At 34.6% G+C, this 17,405-nt stretch overlaps 1 protein-coding gene across 2 annotated transcripts in view; it reads right to left on the bottom strand.

Moving 5' to 3' along the window:
- The window catches only part of LOC106472467 (transcription initiation factor IIA subunit 1-like), a 29,431-nt gene extending 13,232 nt beyond the window's left edge, over nucleotides 1–16,199 (bottom strand). The window contains exons 1-7 of one of the 2 annotated variants that reach the window (XM_013933119.2): nucleotides 16,057–16,199; nucleotides 13,303–13,404; nucleotides 11,757–11,910; nucleotides 9,376–9,455; nucleotides 8,509–8,595; nucleotides 7,456–7,561; nucleotides 460–569 (exon numbers count right to left, since the gene is read on the bottom strand). In XM_013933119.2, coding sequence (XP_013788573.1) covers nucleotides 460–569; nucleotides 7,456–7,561; nucleotides 8,509–8,595; nucleotides 9,376–9,455; nucleotides 11,757–11,910; nucleotides 13,303–13,404; nucleotides 16,057–16,074 — 657 coding nt within the window. In that variant the 5' untranslated portion in view covers nucleotides 16,075–16,199. The remainder of the gene's footprint in view (nucleotides 1–459; nucleotides 570–7,455; nucleotides 7,562–8,508; nucleotides 8,596–9,375; nucleotides 9,456–11,756; nucleotides 11,911–13,302; nucleotides 13,405–16,056) is intronic. The other variant, XM_013933120.2, reaches the window with a different exon arrangement.
- Between the last annotated feature and the right edge of the window lie 1,206 nt (nucleotides 16,200–17,405).

The following is a 17,405-nucleotide window of genomic DNA, read 5'->3' as shown; positions in this document are numbered from 1 at the left end:
ACCTGTAAAACATCCGAGTTGGTGGTCTTCAACACCTTCAGATATAAAGAGAAGTTTACCTGTAAAACATCCGAGTTGGTGGTCTTCAACACCTTCAGATATAAAGAGAAGTTTACCTGTAAAACATCCGAGGTTGGTGGTCTTCAACACCTTCAGATATAAAGAGAAGTTTACCTGTAAAACATCCGAGTTGGTGGTCTTCAACACCTTCAGATATAAAGAGAAGTTTACCTGTAAAACATTCGAGTCGGTGTTCTAAAACACCTTTAGACACAAAGAGAAGTTTATCTGTAAAACATCCGAGTTGGTGATCTTCAACACATTCAGACATAAAGAGAAGCTTACCTGTAAAACATCCAAGATGGTGCTCTATAACACATTCAGACATAAAGAGAACTTTACCTGTAAAACATACGAGTTGGTGATCTTCAACACATTCAGACATAAAAAGAAGTTTACCTGTAAAACAGCTGAGTTGGTGGCCTGAGACAGACTCACTGTGTACTGTTTGTCCAGCACAGCTGTAGGAAGAGTATGGAACTGAGTATCTTTTCTTTGAGTGTGTGTTCCTGAAAGTTTATTATTCTCACTACTTTAAAATATTTGTATCAGTACATAATTATAAGTATAATCTATAAAATACATACGTTTCTGTGTAACTTAATGTACAACCTACAAAATTCTAATGAAAAACGAATATGTACTAGGATCCTAACGGTTGAGTAACAGGGTGTTATTTGTTGTTAAAAAATAAACGATGTTCATGTATGTCATTCTTTATAAACAAATGATAAACATTACAGTGATATGAATATAAAATGTAAGGCCCTTGTAGTACGAATGTGGCAACTTGTGGGATTCTAGAAACAGAGCAAATTTTTTGGGGAACCTTGTTGACTAATTCATATCTAGAGCTGTCATTGTAAACGTTAAAATTTTTCGTTGCTGAAAACGTATTTTAGATAGATTCTTACCTCTGCTCACAGAAAAGCTTTTACTAACTGTTCTCAATATGTGCAGGTTTTTGCTCACCACTAGCCTTGATACTCCCACCTACCCTCACAAGTTTTCATGAGAGGCAGCTGCATGATAGCATGCAAACGAGCATACGACAACCCTCCAACAATAGAAGTGCCACACAACTCCAAGCACAGCTGACTCCATCCATGCAGCTTAGCCCAATTCTCTTTAAGATTGAGCAACATAAAAGGGAAAGAAACTGGAAGTGGGGAGGAAGGGTGAGAAGTGTGAGGTAAGAATCTATTGGAAATACATTTTCAGTGTAGGAAAATGTTAACTTCCGATAAAATATCTTACCTCCTCTCACAGTACCCAGATGAGCCCCTTTCAGAAAGTGCCCAAAGGAAGCCCATGGGGTGTGTGAATAAAGTGTATGTAAAACACACCTGTGGAAGACTACACCACTTATGAGCTAAATATACACTTTGCCCTTGAAAATGATGTGTTACAATAATGGTGGAATAATAGGAGGTACACCAGAAATTAAATGATGGGACTTCTGGTGCAGAGTGGCTAGGGTGCAGCAGACCACAAAAGGAAGTTCAACCTTGACAAACACTAGCAGTACAGTGATAGGAATATCTAGCCCCTGGTAGGAAGAGGGTCCTCTATAGTTCACCTCGGACACGAGAACTGGATGGGAAGATCTTCCATTCCAAAGACCCGCATCATCATGAGAACCAACATCCAGACAATGGTAGGAAAGCAGACAGCAATGTGGCAGATCAACTCCAGTCCAGAACCAGTTGGCATTGTGAATGAATCATCCAGTCCATTGTAGGAGGAGGGTACCTGGACCACTCACATGTGAGAACTTATGTGGCTAGTCCAACTCCAACCAACACCAGTACTCCCAAGAACCAGCATCTGGGTGACAACAGGAAGAAATATGCCCAGTCAGAGGGGTGAACTGCATTTTGCCAAAAATTATCCAGTCTATAACCAGGCACCATCTGGAATATTACATCAGGTCTGCACAAAGAGAAGTGTCTATATGAAAGAATGGGAAATCATGGAAGCAACCCATGGGACAAGTCCAGCCTGTCTGGCTATGGACCAGACAAAAGCCACGTGTGAAGACAAAATGTTCGATTGAAAGGATGTAGAGTGCTCAATTTAGGTTGACAAAGGAAGGTGGGTGAGAGGGGAAGAGGAAGACGAGGTGTCAATAGGAGCAAGTACCAAAGTGGAAACTATGGCTGTGTTGACCAAAGTGGTGCCACCAAGAGCGAGTGCTTGTATAACAGAGAGGACATGAGGAAGAAGACAGATGGGGGATAGGCATAGAGGTAAAGCCCCCAATCCTGACTGCTGTCAAGACAGCTACAGCTGAAGGATGTGATATTGGTGACCAAAACATTGGAAGCTTGGAATTCAGGTTGATGGTAAATGCATCTAGTTCTGTAGTACCCCACTGGCAATGTAGCTAGCCAAATACCTAAGGGTAAAGGGACCACTCCATGGGGAAACTCCTGTCGGAATGTGATAAACGATCTATGACCAGATTTAGGGCACCCACTATACAACATGCCAACAAGCAAATGTGATGACCATGGGCCCAAAACAGGAGGTTCAACATGTGGAAACAAAGAGAACTTGACTGTGTACTCCATGGCAAGTGATGTATGAGACAATTGTTGAGTTCCCAGAGAGGATCATTATTGACCAGTTCCAGAGAGCCAGAAGGAAGTGAACCTAAGCCTGACACACAGCAAGTAGTTCTAAGAGACTGATATGTAGAGATGATTCATTGATATATCAACAGCCCGAAATCTCCTGCACATTGAAATATGCACCCAGACGAGGAGGAGGAAGAGGAACACCACTGTTGTGTTGTCTCTATTGAACTATCAGGCAAAGTCCACATGTAGAGAAGGAGGGAGAAGGAATGTCAGAGGGATCAAAAATGAAGTTCCACTGATAATATAAAGCTCACACAAAAGGTTGCATGTGGGCTCTGTCAGGTTTATGGAGCCAGATTCTTTATAGTAGGTGTCTGTGACTTGGTGGCAATAAATGTTAACAATAAACAGATAGCATACAATCCACTTGTTTTAAAATAATATATTCAAAAAGAGTCAAACGTATATACAAAAATTCTTTATATTATTCATTATCACAGTTGTATCCAGAGCTTTAACTTTCTCAACACAGGCTCAGTCCCAAGGAAAGACCTCGTAACCATTTGTGCTTGTTATAGTTTTTATGCTATAACTTTTAAATTAGTAAGCAAGTCTTCACGAAATTTTGCAGATTATCAGTAAACATTACAAGGCTTTTGTATGCAAAATATATTTTTTCATTAAGTTTTAAGATTTTGTATGTAATGTTTTTTTCCTGCATTTTTTTTGTCTGAAATGTTGAATATTCAACAAGCAAAATAATTTTGATTTTAATTTAAAAAATACTTTTATGCATCAGAAAATTTTCAAATTTCACATGCGAAATCTTTATAACCTCCAGATAATTATCAAATATGTTTTAAGAACAAATTTTATATTTTATCTGTTATTTGCACTATCAAATCCCTTGACGGGTTTGGTCAATTTGACCAATCTTGTAACTACCATAAAAAATTAGGAAATAAATATTAATTATGCTTTTTTCATTCTAGAATGACTATAAATTATAACACAAAAACATGAGCATTTAGTCTAAATAGCTTAAATCTCATAAAATTATACATTATACATACATACATTTTATTATTTTTTTTTATCATATCTACTTTTCAGCCATGCCTGGCTTACTCTAACATTACAGAAGTTGCAATGACACAGTGCATGTGCATTCATGTTACCATATCCAAGAACATAAAACAGGCCTTTAAAGTGGCCTGTCTTGGCTGTGTTTTAATGGACTAGTATTTTCAAAATACAGCCACATTTCAGGTTTAATACATCAGATATGTTAATACATTATTATTATTTACAAATATGTTCTTAAACTTATTTTTCTTAAAACATAGAACAGTAAATAAAGAAGTATAGCAAACAATTACCCTTCAATTTTTTACTCATCTGCTGTTTGCCATAGGCTGCTAAGCCTTATCAAATTTCACACTTGGAGGATGTGAAACAAAATACTATTTTTAGGTTTTATATACACATTTTGACATAACCATGAATCATAAATTACAATATCAATACCACAGAATTCCACTATAATTTATCAAGCTTAGTAACTATACTGTGATTGGGTCTAAGCTCACGTTTTATCTTACTGCTTGGAATCTAGCATGTAAGGAATGAATTTGTTGCCCAAGTATTTCAAAAAGGCTGAGAAAGTCACTATGGAGACATTGGTTATACACATCATTGGGTCAAGTAGGTGTACGTAAGCAAGTATTTTCAAAAATTGAAATGGTAGGTGGGACCACCTTGGTTGATTCAATAAATATATTAATATCTCAGGAAATAGAAAAAATAGGAGGTTTTTATTTTATTTTCTAGCTTATCAATATCAGTAATTTAAGTATCTAATTTGTAAGAAACTACAGACTTTGTATTTGGACATCACAAACAACTAACTGAACCAGTGCTGCATTCAACATACAACGTGACGCAAAAATTTATATTTAGATGGTTTTTTATATTTACTGTTAAATTAAGAAATAAACTAATGTATAATACTAGAATTATAATTATAATCTACAACTTGATACCATACTTATTGACATACATTAATAAAATAGTAGTTCGATAAAATTTTGAATGCGAGTCAACAAATGCAATAACATGGCATTTGACCCGTGATGATAGGTTTAAATAATTGTCTCTCTTTTGTCAGGTTCCACACAGATATTGCCCATTATGGCTAAACTAACAATCACACAATGTAACTTCACTTTCACTAACTTACTTCGACTAACTTCTGGTTATCACAGTTGTATCCAGAGCTTTAAATAATTGTCTCTTTTCTTTTCTCAAAAGACCAAAGAGGTCTGGTTCAGTTACTTTAGAACCCAAAGGGCAAAAGCCTGGCCCCTACCAGAACTGTACCCACCAGGTAGTCACCAGGACCACCCAGGATGCTGAATCTGTCGATGAAGAAACTAATGGCTAATCTCAGAGGAGAGAGAAGGACAAGACATGGAAACAGGTTCAAGAGAAGGTTGAGACAAACAGGAAGCTAATCAGGAAAAAGAGTGTTCAAATGCATAGACTCTGGTCTTCAACAAGTCAAACAAAACCCCAAAAGACATCTTGCCTGAAAAATGGAGCCATGAGCAAGTCCCGTAAGGAGGTGGGATTATATGCACGCAGGACAAAAGAGCATCATGAGCCAAGAAACCCCAACAACAGGGGAACTACATTTGTAAGGAAAGGGCAGAAGAGGACAAGCTAGCAAAAAGCAGGGTACAAGTTCCAACCAAAAAACCATCAGTGGAACAATGAAGAGCCTCAGATAGAAAGGGAATCAAGGGAAAGAGAACGAAGGAGGGATGATAACATAAGATGGATAAGGAAAAATTGAGGTGGGAAAATGTTACAGAAGTATTGGGGCCTGAACCCCAAAGAACCAGCAAAGAAACCAACTGCTGCAAGTCCACACAAGGAAAATGGAGACCTATGGGAAGTCACATTACATGGGGCTAAAGGTATACTGACCCCTAAATGTAATTGGTCCACAAACCCATTGGCATGGACCCCAATATCCAGTGAGGGAGGGTGAGAACAAGATATTGGCCTGAATGTGTCTCACTTAAAGTGAAGAGGTCAAAGGAAATGGAGAACAAAGACAAATTGAAACATAGTTGTTGTGCTTATCCCAGGAAAGGAGAAAAAGACTTGGGCACATGCACTGGAGCTAACAGAGACTGTGGTGAAGGAACAGTTTGTCAAAAACAGTGTCCCCTTGTTCAGGCGAACCAGGAACCCACATAAAGGTGGCCAACTCCCAGCAAACCCAGGCAGTAACATCTGCCACTGATAATGGTGGACCTGAGGCCACTATAGTCAAAATAAAGGATAATTGGAGTAGGAACAGCAGTGGCAGTATTTGAAATGTGAAACTCGGAATTCAACTAAAATGAAAGTAGAAAAGACCAAAGAATTATAATAAAAAAAACACAAAATGCTAGGATTTCAAAAAACAAGTGAAGCAAATGTAAAGAAAAATTAAATTCCCATAAAGAACAAGGAACTGAATAAAAATTCCATAATGTAAAACATGAGCAATAAACATGCCCTAACACCGTGAGTGCCAATCGAGAAGTGAAGTTGGGCTAAGCTGCATAGAGGGAGTCAACAATGCTAGGAGTTGTGTCGCACTCTTATTGGTGGAGGGTTGTCACATGCCCATTTGTATTTTATCATGCAGCTTCCTCACACGGGTACACGGGAGTATCGAGGCTAGTGGCTAGCATATAGATGGCAGTACAAGTCAGGAAAAGGTATTCTGTGAGAGGAGGTTAGATATCATATTGGAACATACCAAAAAAAATACCTCAAGCACTATACCAATCCTTCTAAAGCCAATGTACAAGTTGAGTAGTTTTAACATTGTAGAAAACACAACTTATGTGCCATTAATTTGATATAACAATTTATTTCTTCTCATTAAAATCAAAATTGAAACTAGTTAAAAGAGAAAGCACAAAACTAAAATGGTTAACTTGACGTGCTCTTATTTCCATTACAGTGGAAGAAAATTTGTAAATACTGTAATTCTAACATAATTATTATATACTGTGAGAACACCTAACTGGCTGTATTACCAAATTAATCTTGAGACACAAGCTGAAGTAGAAAATTAATAAGGTTTATTGCAAATATATATTGATACGACAGCGGAAGTCACATGATGCTGGGAGCATGCGCGCTGGAGTTTCTAGAAGGATCATGACTTATCGGGGAATCTCACGAATATTCCAGTATTTGCTAGACGTCCTCTTTTTTAGTGTATAAGGGCATATGCAGACAGATTGAAGATAAAGATAATTGAGTCAAGTGAACAGCAGGCACTGTAAGTAAAGTGTGTAAATCATTGTGAATTATAGCGTGTGTTTATAAAAGTAGTTAAGTTAAAATGACTATGGAAATTCTGTGTATTACAAAGTTATATCGAGAAAGAATAAACTAGTTTTAATTAAGTAAGGACTTGTATCACTGAAGTTTCTCGGAAAGAATTTGAATGGGAAATTAACAAACAAGCAGATATGCAACAATATATATATATATTTTTTTTAATTATGATAGAATAAAATCAAGAAGCTAGAGGTAAACATTTATAATCACTTATAAGATTATTGCACTTAAACAAACAGCATTCTCGGTGTTTTCTTTACTGCCAAAGATTTTGTTGCAAAAGCCCTCCTTCAAGCACCAACATGTGTTTATAAATAAAGTTTTGATAAAATTCTGTTGTAATTCTGGCCTAACAGAAATGAATTAAGACTACTCAGTACAACAATAATACTGAAAGAACACTAACCTGTATCAAGGCTGGTGGGTGTGGCTTGTTGAGTGCTCAAGATACCAGCCTGCTGAAGCAAGTTAGCTGTCATTTGAGGATTTAGAGCAAGAGTAGTACCAGCAGACTGAAAATAAAGCAGAACTTACTGTAGTACACAGTGACCTGGAACCTACAAAAACTGACATCTTAATAAAAGTTTCATTATTACATTCTCCAGTTTTTTGGCATTTGTTTAAGAATTAAGATGGTTTAGAAGGCATATATCGGAACCACCAGTTCCTTAACCAAAATATTTGTTTGGTTTTCACATTTTACTCACTGCTAATAAACTAAAATACTTTAGGTGTTTGGAAAATGTGTGAAATATGATCACAGCTGCTAGTATAGAGAAAACTAATTGGTTATTTATTATTTTTGTGAATTAATTTTTCTCATTAAAATGTAAATTTCAGCAAAGAAAATTAATGAATGAAGGACTTTACATAAAAATTAATTTCAGCAGAAATAACCACACACTCTATGTTATCTTTTCTTAACTGAAATTCATGATTTGGTGACAAAAATAATTCACAAACAAACAAACAGAATATATGTTGAAAAGTGACAATGTTGGACTTACCATTACAGCTCGTATACTTTGTTAGTCAGTTCCAAAGTAGTGATGTTGGACTTACCATTACAGCTCCTATACTTTGTTAGTCAGTTCTAAAGTGGTGATGTTGGACTTACCATTACAGCTCCTATACTTTGTTAGTCAGTTCTAAAGTGGTGATGTTGGACTTACCATTACAGCTCGTATACTTTGTTAGTCAGTTCCAAAGTGGTGATGTTGGACTTACTGTTACAGCTCGTATACTTTGTTAGTCAGTTCCAAAGTGGTGATGTTGGACTTACCATTACAACCCGTATACTTTGCTAGTCAGTTCTAAAGTGACAATGTTGGACTTACCATTACAGCTCCTATACTTTGTTAGTCAGTTCCAAAGCGGTGATGTTGGACTTACCATTACAGCTCGTATACTTTGTTAGTCATTTCCAAAGTGTCGATGTTGGACTTGACACTGGACTTACCATTACAGTCTGTACACCTTGTTGGGAATTTTGTGCAGGTAGGGCAATGGTCACTTTCTGTGGCACTGTAAGGGCAACTGTTTCCATCTGTTGGCAAAAAGAAGCATTCTCTCTTTATGCTTGTGTTTACAGTGTATATTGAAAAGAATTTACACACTGGCAGTATCTTGATGCATATTTCAAAATGTACCCTTGGATAATACAAGATAATACAAACAACGTAGCTATATTTCTTAACTAAATTACTTAACTTGAGATGTAGATGCTTTAATGAATATCACTGTGCATGCTGGAACTTTGTCATTCCAAACTTGTCTGTATCATGTTATATCGGTAGTTTAGGTTTTATATAAATGGACAACATGACTCATTCTACTTTTATCAATTCATACTGCAATACACACCACTGGACATCTTTGTAACCAATCATACTTATTTCTAAGTACATAAATTATACTTTAAAATCAACCTGGTTTTATTCTGACTGATATAAATTAGAATGCATTGTTTCTTCAGCGGGGGCACACTTGCTGTTAGCAATACATTTGGTTATAAAAAAATTTATGAGATGTTCATTAAAAATGATACGATGAAATAAATTCAAGTTTCATATTATGAGAATATTACAGTTAAATAACCCTAAAAACAAGCTGATTAAGATCGTAACTGTATTACTTTACAACAAGGATGACAACTGTAAACCTGTAATGGTATTCATTTTGTGATAAGTTAAACTAGGATTTTAAAATGAAAGTTAAGTGTCCGTCTCAAAGGAAACTTACAGAACTACATTGAGGTACAAACTCTACACGTACTTGATAATAAACACACTCACTTCTTCCTAAAAACAGAGAAAAATAAACCTACCCCAGTGCCTGTAGTGGAGGAATACTGAATTATAGGCTGCACCAAACTACCAGGAGGCAAAGCCAGTTGATGAGCTATTGCTAAACGAAAAGAGAGAAAAAAAAATAAACTGCATTTTATGTCAGATTTTAAATTCACTTGATTTACATACTCTCAATTCAAGGCAGAATACTAAATTTTCGACTCACCAAATGGTCTCAAAATTAGGACAAGATAACTAAAGGTTATTTTTAGAAAATATTATTAATTAAACTAGCTAGGTAAAAATAGAGTAAGCCACTTGTATATAAGCCAGAAGATAAACTAATGTGGTATTCAAAGCTCTAACATAGCACCTCTCACACATCAGGCACGTGATCTAACATACAAGATATAAGCATAAATGCCAAACTACTCTAACCACCACATTAAAACCTCTACCAAAGTACCTCACAGCTAGTAAAATACACTTTAACAACACAAGCTACAGATCTACCAAAGTACCTTACAGGTAGTAAAGTACACTTTAACAACCCAAGCTACAGATCTACCAAAGTACCTTACAGGTAGTAAAATACACTTTAACAACCCAAGCTACAGATCTAACAAAGTACCTTAAAGGTAGTAAAGTATACTTTAACAACCCAAGCTACAGATCTACCAAAGTACCTTACAGGTAGTAAAGTACACTTTAACAACCCAAGCTACAGATCTACCAAAGTACCTTACAGGTAGTAAAGTACACTTTAACAACCCAAGCTACAGATCTAACAGAGTACCTTACAGGTAGTAAAATACACTTTAATAACCTTGATTTTATGCACAGACAACAGTTTTTGTTGTAGTCCTGAGATATGTCTGCAAGTGCTCCAAGATAAGCTTCTGTAATAACTTGGATATGCCAAAATAATATGATAGAAGCAATGGTATATTTAACATTTCTACATTCAAATTAAAGTAGAAAAGTAAATCATGTTTTATAAATATTCTATTATTTTATTTTTTATCAAACATTTCAGTGTTTTGTTGATATTTAAGAAACAAAGTTACACAAAAGTTGTACCAAGCACTATTGTCGTCATATGTTGTTTCCACATGATCCAAGGAAGTTTATAAAATATCAAACAACGTGTGTGTGTGTGAGTGTGTGTATAACATAACATTTAAGGACAACCTGAAACCTGTTGGTCCATCTAGACTGTCCCATCTACCAAATTAAACTTAATTAGAAAAGCCCCCCCAGTGGTACAGCAGTATGTCTTAGGACTTACAATGGTGGGCAGAGCACAAATAGCCCACTGTGTAGCTTTGTACTTAATTACAAACAAACAAAGAAACAAAAATAAAAACACTCAAAGCCAGCCCTTATCATTCATATATTTATCAAGCCTTATTACATGTTTTGATAAACTAATAACTCAATTGTTATCATTCAATACTTAATAAGACATCCCTTAAATTCCTTTAAATTAAGTGCCTCCACCACATCTGAAGGCAATCTTTCCTAAAGGATAACCATCTACTAAGAAAATAAAACTGCCTTGGCTGAAGATGACCTCTACTTTGTCAATTTATATTTGTGTCTCCTAGTCCTACAATTCTCTCAATAAAGGTAAAAAATGATGCATCAACACCATGAATTCCTTTAACAATCATAAATCACTTCAATCTAATCTCTTATAACTTTTCTCTTCTCAAAAAAAATAACTTCAGAGATCTTATCTTAATCTGTATTTGTACTACAATTTTTCTCTCCCTACAAGCTCACTTATGTGTTTACGGTAAAGCTACACAAAATTTGCTATCTGTGATGTAACCACTACAAGTATGGAAACCTGAACTTTAGCAAATGTACCACTGAGCCACCAGATCTACAAATGGATTTGTTAACTTTTTTTTCATATATATCAGAAAGGTGTGAATAGATTATCATTAGATCGTCAGAGTATACTACGAATTAGAAAATAGAACATGTCAATCATATATATCCATAGTTTATGTTTCATTATCTAATAGCCAAAACCCTCACTTACTAGCTATCTGCATGACCAAAAACATTCACGTACACACTGACACTAATCCAATCAACACAAGAGCAAGAAATCTTGTTGAGAGAGTTTTCCATATTATTCACATACCCACACCATTTATCCAACATTCATGTACACACACCACTGTTTACCCAACATTCACCAACAGCTATCAAATATTCATATAACATCAACATTTATCCAGTCAGTAATAAATTATCAGTTACAGTAATCACGACGACATAGCTCTGTTTTACATTACTCTTTCATTGTGTTAACGTTTACACTGCTTGTAGAAATCTTTGTTCCAAACCTTGTTTTACATATATTGCTAAGTATGATGTGAAAAAAAAAAAGAAACTTTCAACCAACCTGATGATGCAACCTGTGCAACCACCCTCGGTTGAGGCTGAGCATGTTGAGAAGATGACTGACTTGTTACTTGATGTCTAAAATTAGGAGCACTAACCATTTCTGGTTCTTTATGTTCTACAGCTTTCGATTCAACTAGCTTCTTTTCCCAGGTCTGAAACATCATCGAAAAATAAACTGTAACTAGAAGTTTAAAGTACTAAGTAGAAATTTCATTTATTTTTTGTTATTGATATAGTAATAGTCATACTTTTATTCTAGTATTATATCTAAAGCATATGAAGTTTAATCAAGAGACACTCAAACTAATGTGTGAAATGATCTCTTGAATTTCTTTAAGTGACTTACTAGTGCTGCCCTCATCAAATACTTGAGTATATCTGGAACTTAAAGAACTAGAATCAACAAAACGAAATACAACATGTGCTCTATCTAAAACCCAAACTCTTTATTCTTTACTGTGTAATCTATTAAGCAAAATCATAGAAATATAAAAAAACCTGTACTTAAATACAAAAAATAACTATACGAGATGGGTCCAGAGAACTAAGAGAGAAAAATAATGTGAAATGAGCCTAGAAATAAAGGGAGAGAGAAAAATTATGTGAGATGAGTCTGGAGAGAGGGAGTGAGAGACAAAACTATATGAGGTGGGTCTAGAGAGAGGGAGTGAGAGACAAAACTATGTGAGATGAGTCTAGAGAGTGAGAGACAAACTATGAGAGGTGAGTCTAGAGAGTGAGAGAAAAACTATTAGTGGTGGTTCTAGAGAGTGAGAGACAAACAATTAGAGGCGGGTCTAGAGAGTGAGAGACAAACTATTAGAGGCAAGTCTAGAGAGAGAGAGAGAGAGAAAACTACACGAGATGGGTCTAACTAAAATAACTATAGAAGATGGGTCTCGAGAGATAAAAACTGTATGAGATGGGTTTAAGGAGAGATAGTAATTATATAAAACGAGTCTGGAGAGAGACACAAGTTATATAACATGGGTCTATAGAAAGAGTAACAACATCGGGTTAAGTAGTACTTCTGTTGATGAACCTGCTGTTCAATTGAAACTTTCTTTCATAGAATTTCTGAAGAAAGATTTTTTTTGGTAATATTATTATTAAACATAGTTCATACGGAATTGCTCAGATCAATTTCAAGCACTTTAAGGACTTTCCAAGCACTTTCAGAATGTATTTAAAGCACTTTTTGGAAGCTAAAATCTAAAAATCAATAGGATTCCACTGAATTTTTTTAAAATTTCTATTTATTTGTTCAACATATGAATGTAGACTAAAAAGAAAAGAAATACTCAAGTCTTTGAAATTCCATTCTCAATTTCAAGGACTTTCAAGGATGCATATGTACCCTGATTAAAGTGTCTGTAAACAAACTCAGTCTAAAACACTTGTGAAGTATTCCAAAACTGTGACTCTTTAATTAATTACTTGTTCATTTACAATAATCTAGAAGGGGTTTTTAAATGTTGTTGAAAATACCCTCTCCTACTTCTTTACAACTTTGGCCACTATCTACAAAAAAATAACAAGCCCACCTGTTTCAATTCTACGAGTATTTGTTCATCCACACCCTCATCAAGAAAGGCTTCTCTAACATTGTTGATAACATCCTCTATAACGCTTCTGTACAACTTTGGCTAAAATATACAACACAATGAATGACTTAAGATATAAATATTATTCTTTTATTAACCATTCTGCCATAGAATGTGAGCTGATTAACACAAACTGGCATAAAACAAAACATTTCAAGTTGTAACAACAGCTTTACATTTGCTAGCTTCGATCTACAGTTAGGATGGCTAATCTGTTCTTTTTTAAAGCAGTTTATTTAAAAAAGTGCTAAAAAACTACTGAACTGCATAGTTTGAAATACTAAGTGTACTCTGGAACCCATCAATTGTAGCATTATCAAAGAAAAATGAATAAAAAATTAACAAATATGTGAATGTAAACAGAAACTAGAAGGATTTTTCCACCACAGACACTTCCTCTGTAGGATAAAGCACATTTTGTGTTACTTAACATGACTTTGATATCTCACTTGAAAAGCTAAAAATAAATTCTAGTTCATTTACCTCTAGTCCTATGTTGTATGCATATATTACTACCTATATTTTAATTGGAAATAACTGAAAAAAATCAGAATTATGCAAAACATAAAACAAGTTTTTTCAGGTTACTTGTAACAGATCATCTTGTTTAATACCAAAAACTTCTTTTACAAGTTACATAAGAAGCTATTGTTGAGGTCATATTTACATACATGATGTTAAAAAAAGCTTTATCATAGAATTTTGATTCCATTGAGAGTACTACATAAATACCACTGATAAAAAAAACTCTATAACCCGAGCACTTACAAAAGTAGACCTTTTTTATTCTGGGGCCAGCTGGGAACCCTGAAGAAGAAAGTTCCACCTTTCAAAATCATTCGATTTATAGGGTTTTTATCATTTTATATCAAGACTTCTTGAACCTACGTGTTTTTCTGATATCATGAACATAAATACCACTAGTATCCACAGAAATACCACAAGATAGATTTCAATGTGAGCTACACAGCATAGATCTGCATGTATAGTTTCAGTTACAATAAATATACTTCCATTAATAAAAAAAGAAGTACCATTTTATAAACTGTTATAGTGTGGTAAAACATTTGTAACAATAAACTAAATGACACTACCGCAGCAGTAAGCTTTAGAGGAAGTCATATATATATATATATGTACACTACATAATGCAAACCAACAGACAAAATAGCTTGAAATGCTTTTTTTAACTTCATTAAAGCACCATTACAACTATAGGTTAGAAATTTAATTCTATAAGAATCACTTGGTAGTTTTTCATTCACTGATACAGATGTTTACAAAAACAAGTCAAACATGCAACAATCTGATTGCTCTATGACATATCAAAATCTTGGGTTCTGCACTCAAAATTTCTGAATCATTAAAACAGAAATACATTTAAATAAAAATACTACAAAAATGTTAAAGTTGTCATTACTATAAAATTAATTTTTGTTTTTGATATCCTAATAATGTGAAGTCTTTACTGCCTCAAGGAAATAAACATTATATGAATGTCATGAGGATCTGGACTGACATTGCTAAAACTTCTCTACTACTTATAAATTAAAAGGGTGCTATACCTACAATAATGTTACACTTGGGGGGAGGGGTGTGTGCACACATTTAATATTAAGGTGTTCTGTTACAGTGATGCAATTTACTAGCATGTCTATTGTTTATACTGCAAATTTCAGAAGACTAAAAAATATATTTAGAAAGCTAACCTTTTTCCTAATCAATGGTGAGAATGGTAGAACTAGAGAACACAAAAACATTTTAACAGGGTAAGAGTCATCTTCAACTAACAGAGTAGATGGCCTTTGGAACGATTGCCTTAAGATGTAATGGATGAAGTAAATTTGATACCTGTGTAGTTGTGTATGGAAGCATATTATGTTAACAAAGTAGTGAATTGACAATAAACGATTGATAAGCGTAATGAAGCAATTTATTTTTAGGGATCATACTGCATGTTTCAACACCATTTTGGTCTATCGAAACATGTAATAAGGTTTTATAAGTATGTGAATGATGACGGTTGGCTTTGAATCTGATTTTTAACCTTAAAAATTTAGTTTAGTGGATGGAACGGCCTAGTCACTGACCAACAGGTTCCTTGTTGTCCTTAAGTTATGTTATGATACTCGGAACATGGTGACCTTAACAGTTATTTTAGCTCTATTTGCATTCTAAAATTAGGTGTAAAAATATTAAAGTTCAGCAATTACATTTTTATTTAATGCAATTTCGTCCAAAACTTTTAAATTTTATGTAAATTCACATATTTTTAATAATCCATAATTAAAAATACCCGGTAAACTAAGTATTTCTACTAATAATAATATTATACTTTATGCAAACCAAACTTATTATTACAATGGGTTAAAAATTAATAAAACAAAGACGGTATTTTTAGTTTGTTTTTATATATGCTTATGCATTGCGCCACCTTACGAGCAGCTTCTGAGATTTTCATTTACGTTTAATAACAATTCCGTACAAGACGTATAAATGTACCGTGCGTAACATCAGGGTACTCTTAGTGTTACTTTTTGCCGCCCTGTTGCTGCAATGAATTTTCCCATGTTGCAATGCAACTATGGAGATATAGCTGTTTAATGAACTCTTCACACAACTCATATAGCTTATTTTTCGTAACGTAACGAAATACTGATACGTTTCATAGGATAATAAGTCAAATCAACTTACCACGGTAGATGCTGCCATTTAAAATTAACAAAAACACAACAAACAAACTATAATCAAGGCTTCTGAGAAGCCGTTGAACCACTGCTGAACCTCCTTTATATAGACGGCGAACCTGCCACCGGCCTCAGTGCTTCACGATTGCCTCTGTGACGTAGCACTTATGGTTATCCCTCTGGTGGGAACAATCAATTAATGTTTTATGATGATATATATATATATAAAGAACACCTGGTTTGATGGTAGCTTTATTTCGCATAACGTTTATATCGCATAACTCTGAATGTTTATTCAGAGCACAAACACATTTAAATTAGATATATAATATATACAATCGAATATTATTACTTAAGATGACACTAGCCACATATGCTTTTCTATATCAATAATTTTATACAAAAATAACCATGCTCCTGATGTTTTATTTAAGTTATGTTTTAATTCTTAATGCTTCCAGTTTTTGTTTGGGTTTTTTCTAGATGCTACAATTTGAATTTTGTGTGTGTTGTTTTTCAATCATACGTTCATTTACATTGATTCTTTCCGTTTTTCATGTTCCTTGCTTCTGGTCATTATTTCCCTACCTGATACTCCTATATAGAAACTTTCGTAGTCTATACATTATATTTTCTTCATTAATATATTGTTACGTCTCTGGTCGTTTTTTAATTTATGGTAAAAAATTTTCCCGAGGAACTTCAGTGATACAAGTCCTTTCTTAAATAAAACTAGTTTATTCTTTCACAATACAATTTTGCAATACAAAGAATTTCCACAGTCACTTTAACTTAAACACACGCTATAATTCACAACGATTCACGCACTACGTATGGTTACTACCGCTTGACTCGATTATCTGTCTCTATATCTCCCTTTCTGTAGTTCTCTCTCCGCTTTATTTGCCGGATTTTATACTAAAATAGAGGGCGCATAGAAAAGACTAGAGTTGCCAGGAACTGTCATAATCCTTCTAGAAACTCATCACGTGTTACCAGCGTAACGTGACTTCCGCTGTCGTAACAATATAATTTCGGACGAATACTTTTAATATTGGCTCATGATTTAGTATTCTAATTTGGTTTTCACCTTTAACTTGTATTGTTGCGTCAGCGAGGTCACGTGACTAGTATCACGCCACCTGTTTTCTAGAAATATCCTGTTCTTTCAAGAATGCCCTAGCATTTACTAGATATTTAAATTCGATGACGAGGAACCCACTTTGAGACTAATAATGGCTGGAGACGGCTTAAATGGGTAATGAAGAAAAACTTTAATATAAGTTTAACATGACAGCAAATGTACAACGTTTCGACAAGGTTATGTCATCATCAGGGGATGATGATGAGAAAACC

Source organism: Limulus polyphemus, unplaced genomic scaffold, assembly GCF_000517525.1.
Source record: "Limulus polyphemus unplaced genomic scaffold, Limulus_polyphemus-2.1.2 Scaffold5354, whole genome shotgun sequence".
Taxonomy (NCBI): Eukaryota; Metazoa; Arthropoda; class Merostomata; order Xiphosura; family Limulidae; genus Limulus; species Limulus polyphemus.
This window is presented reverse-complemented; position numbering and strand designations above follow the sequence as displayed.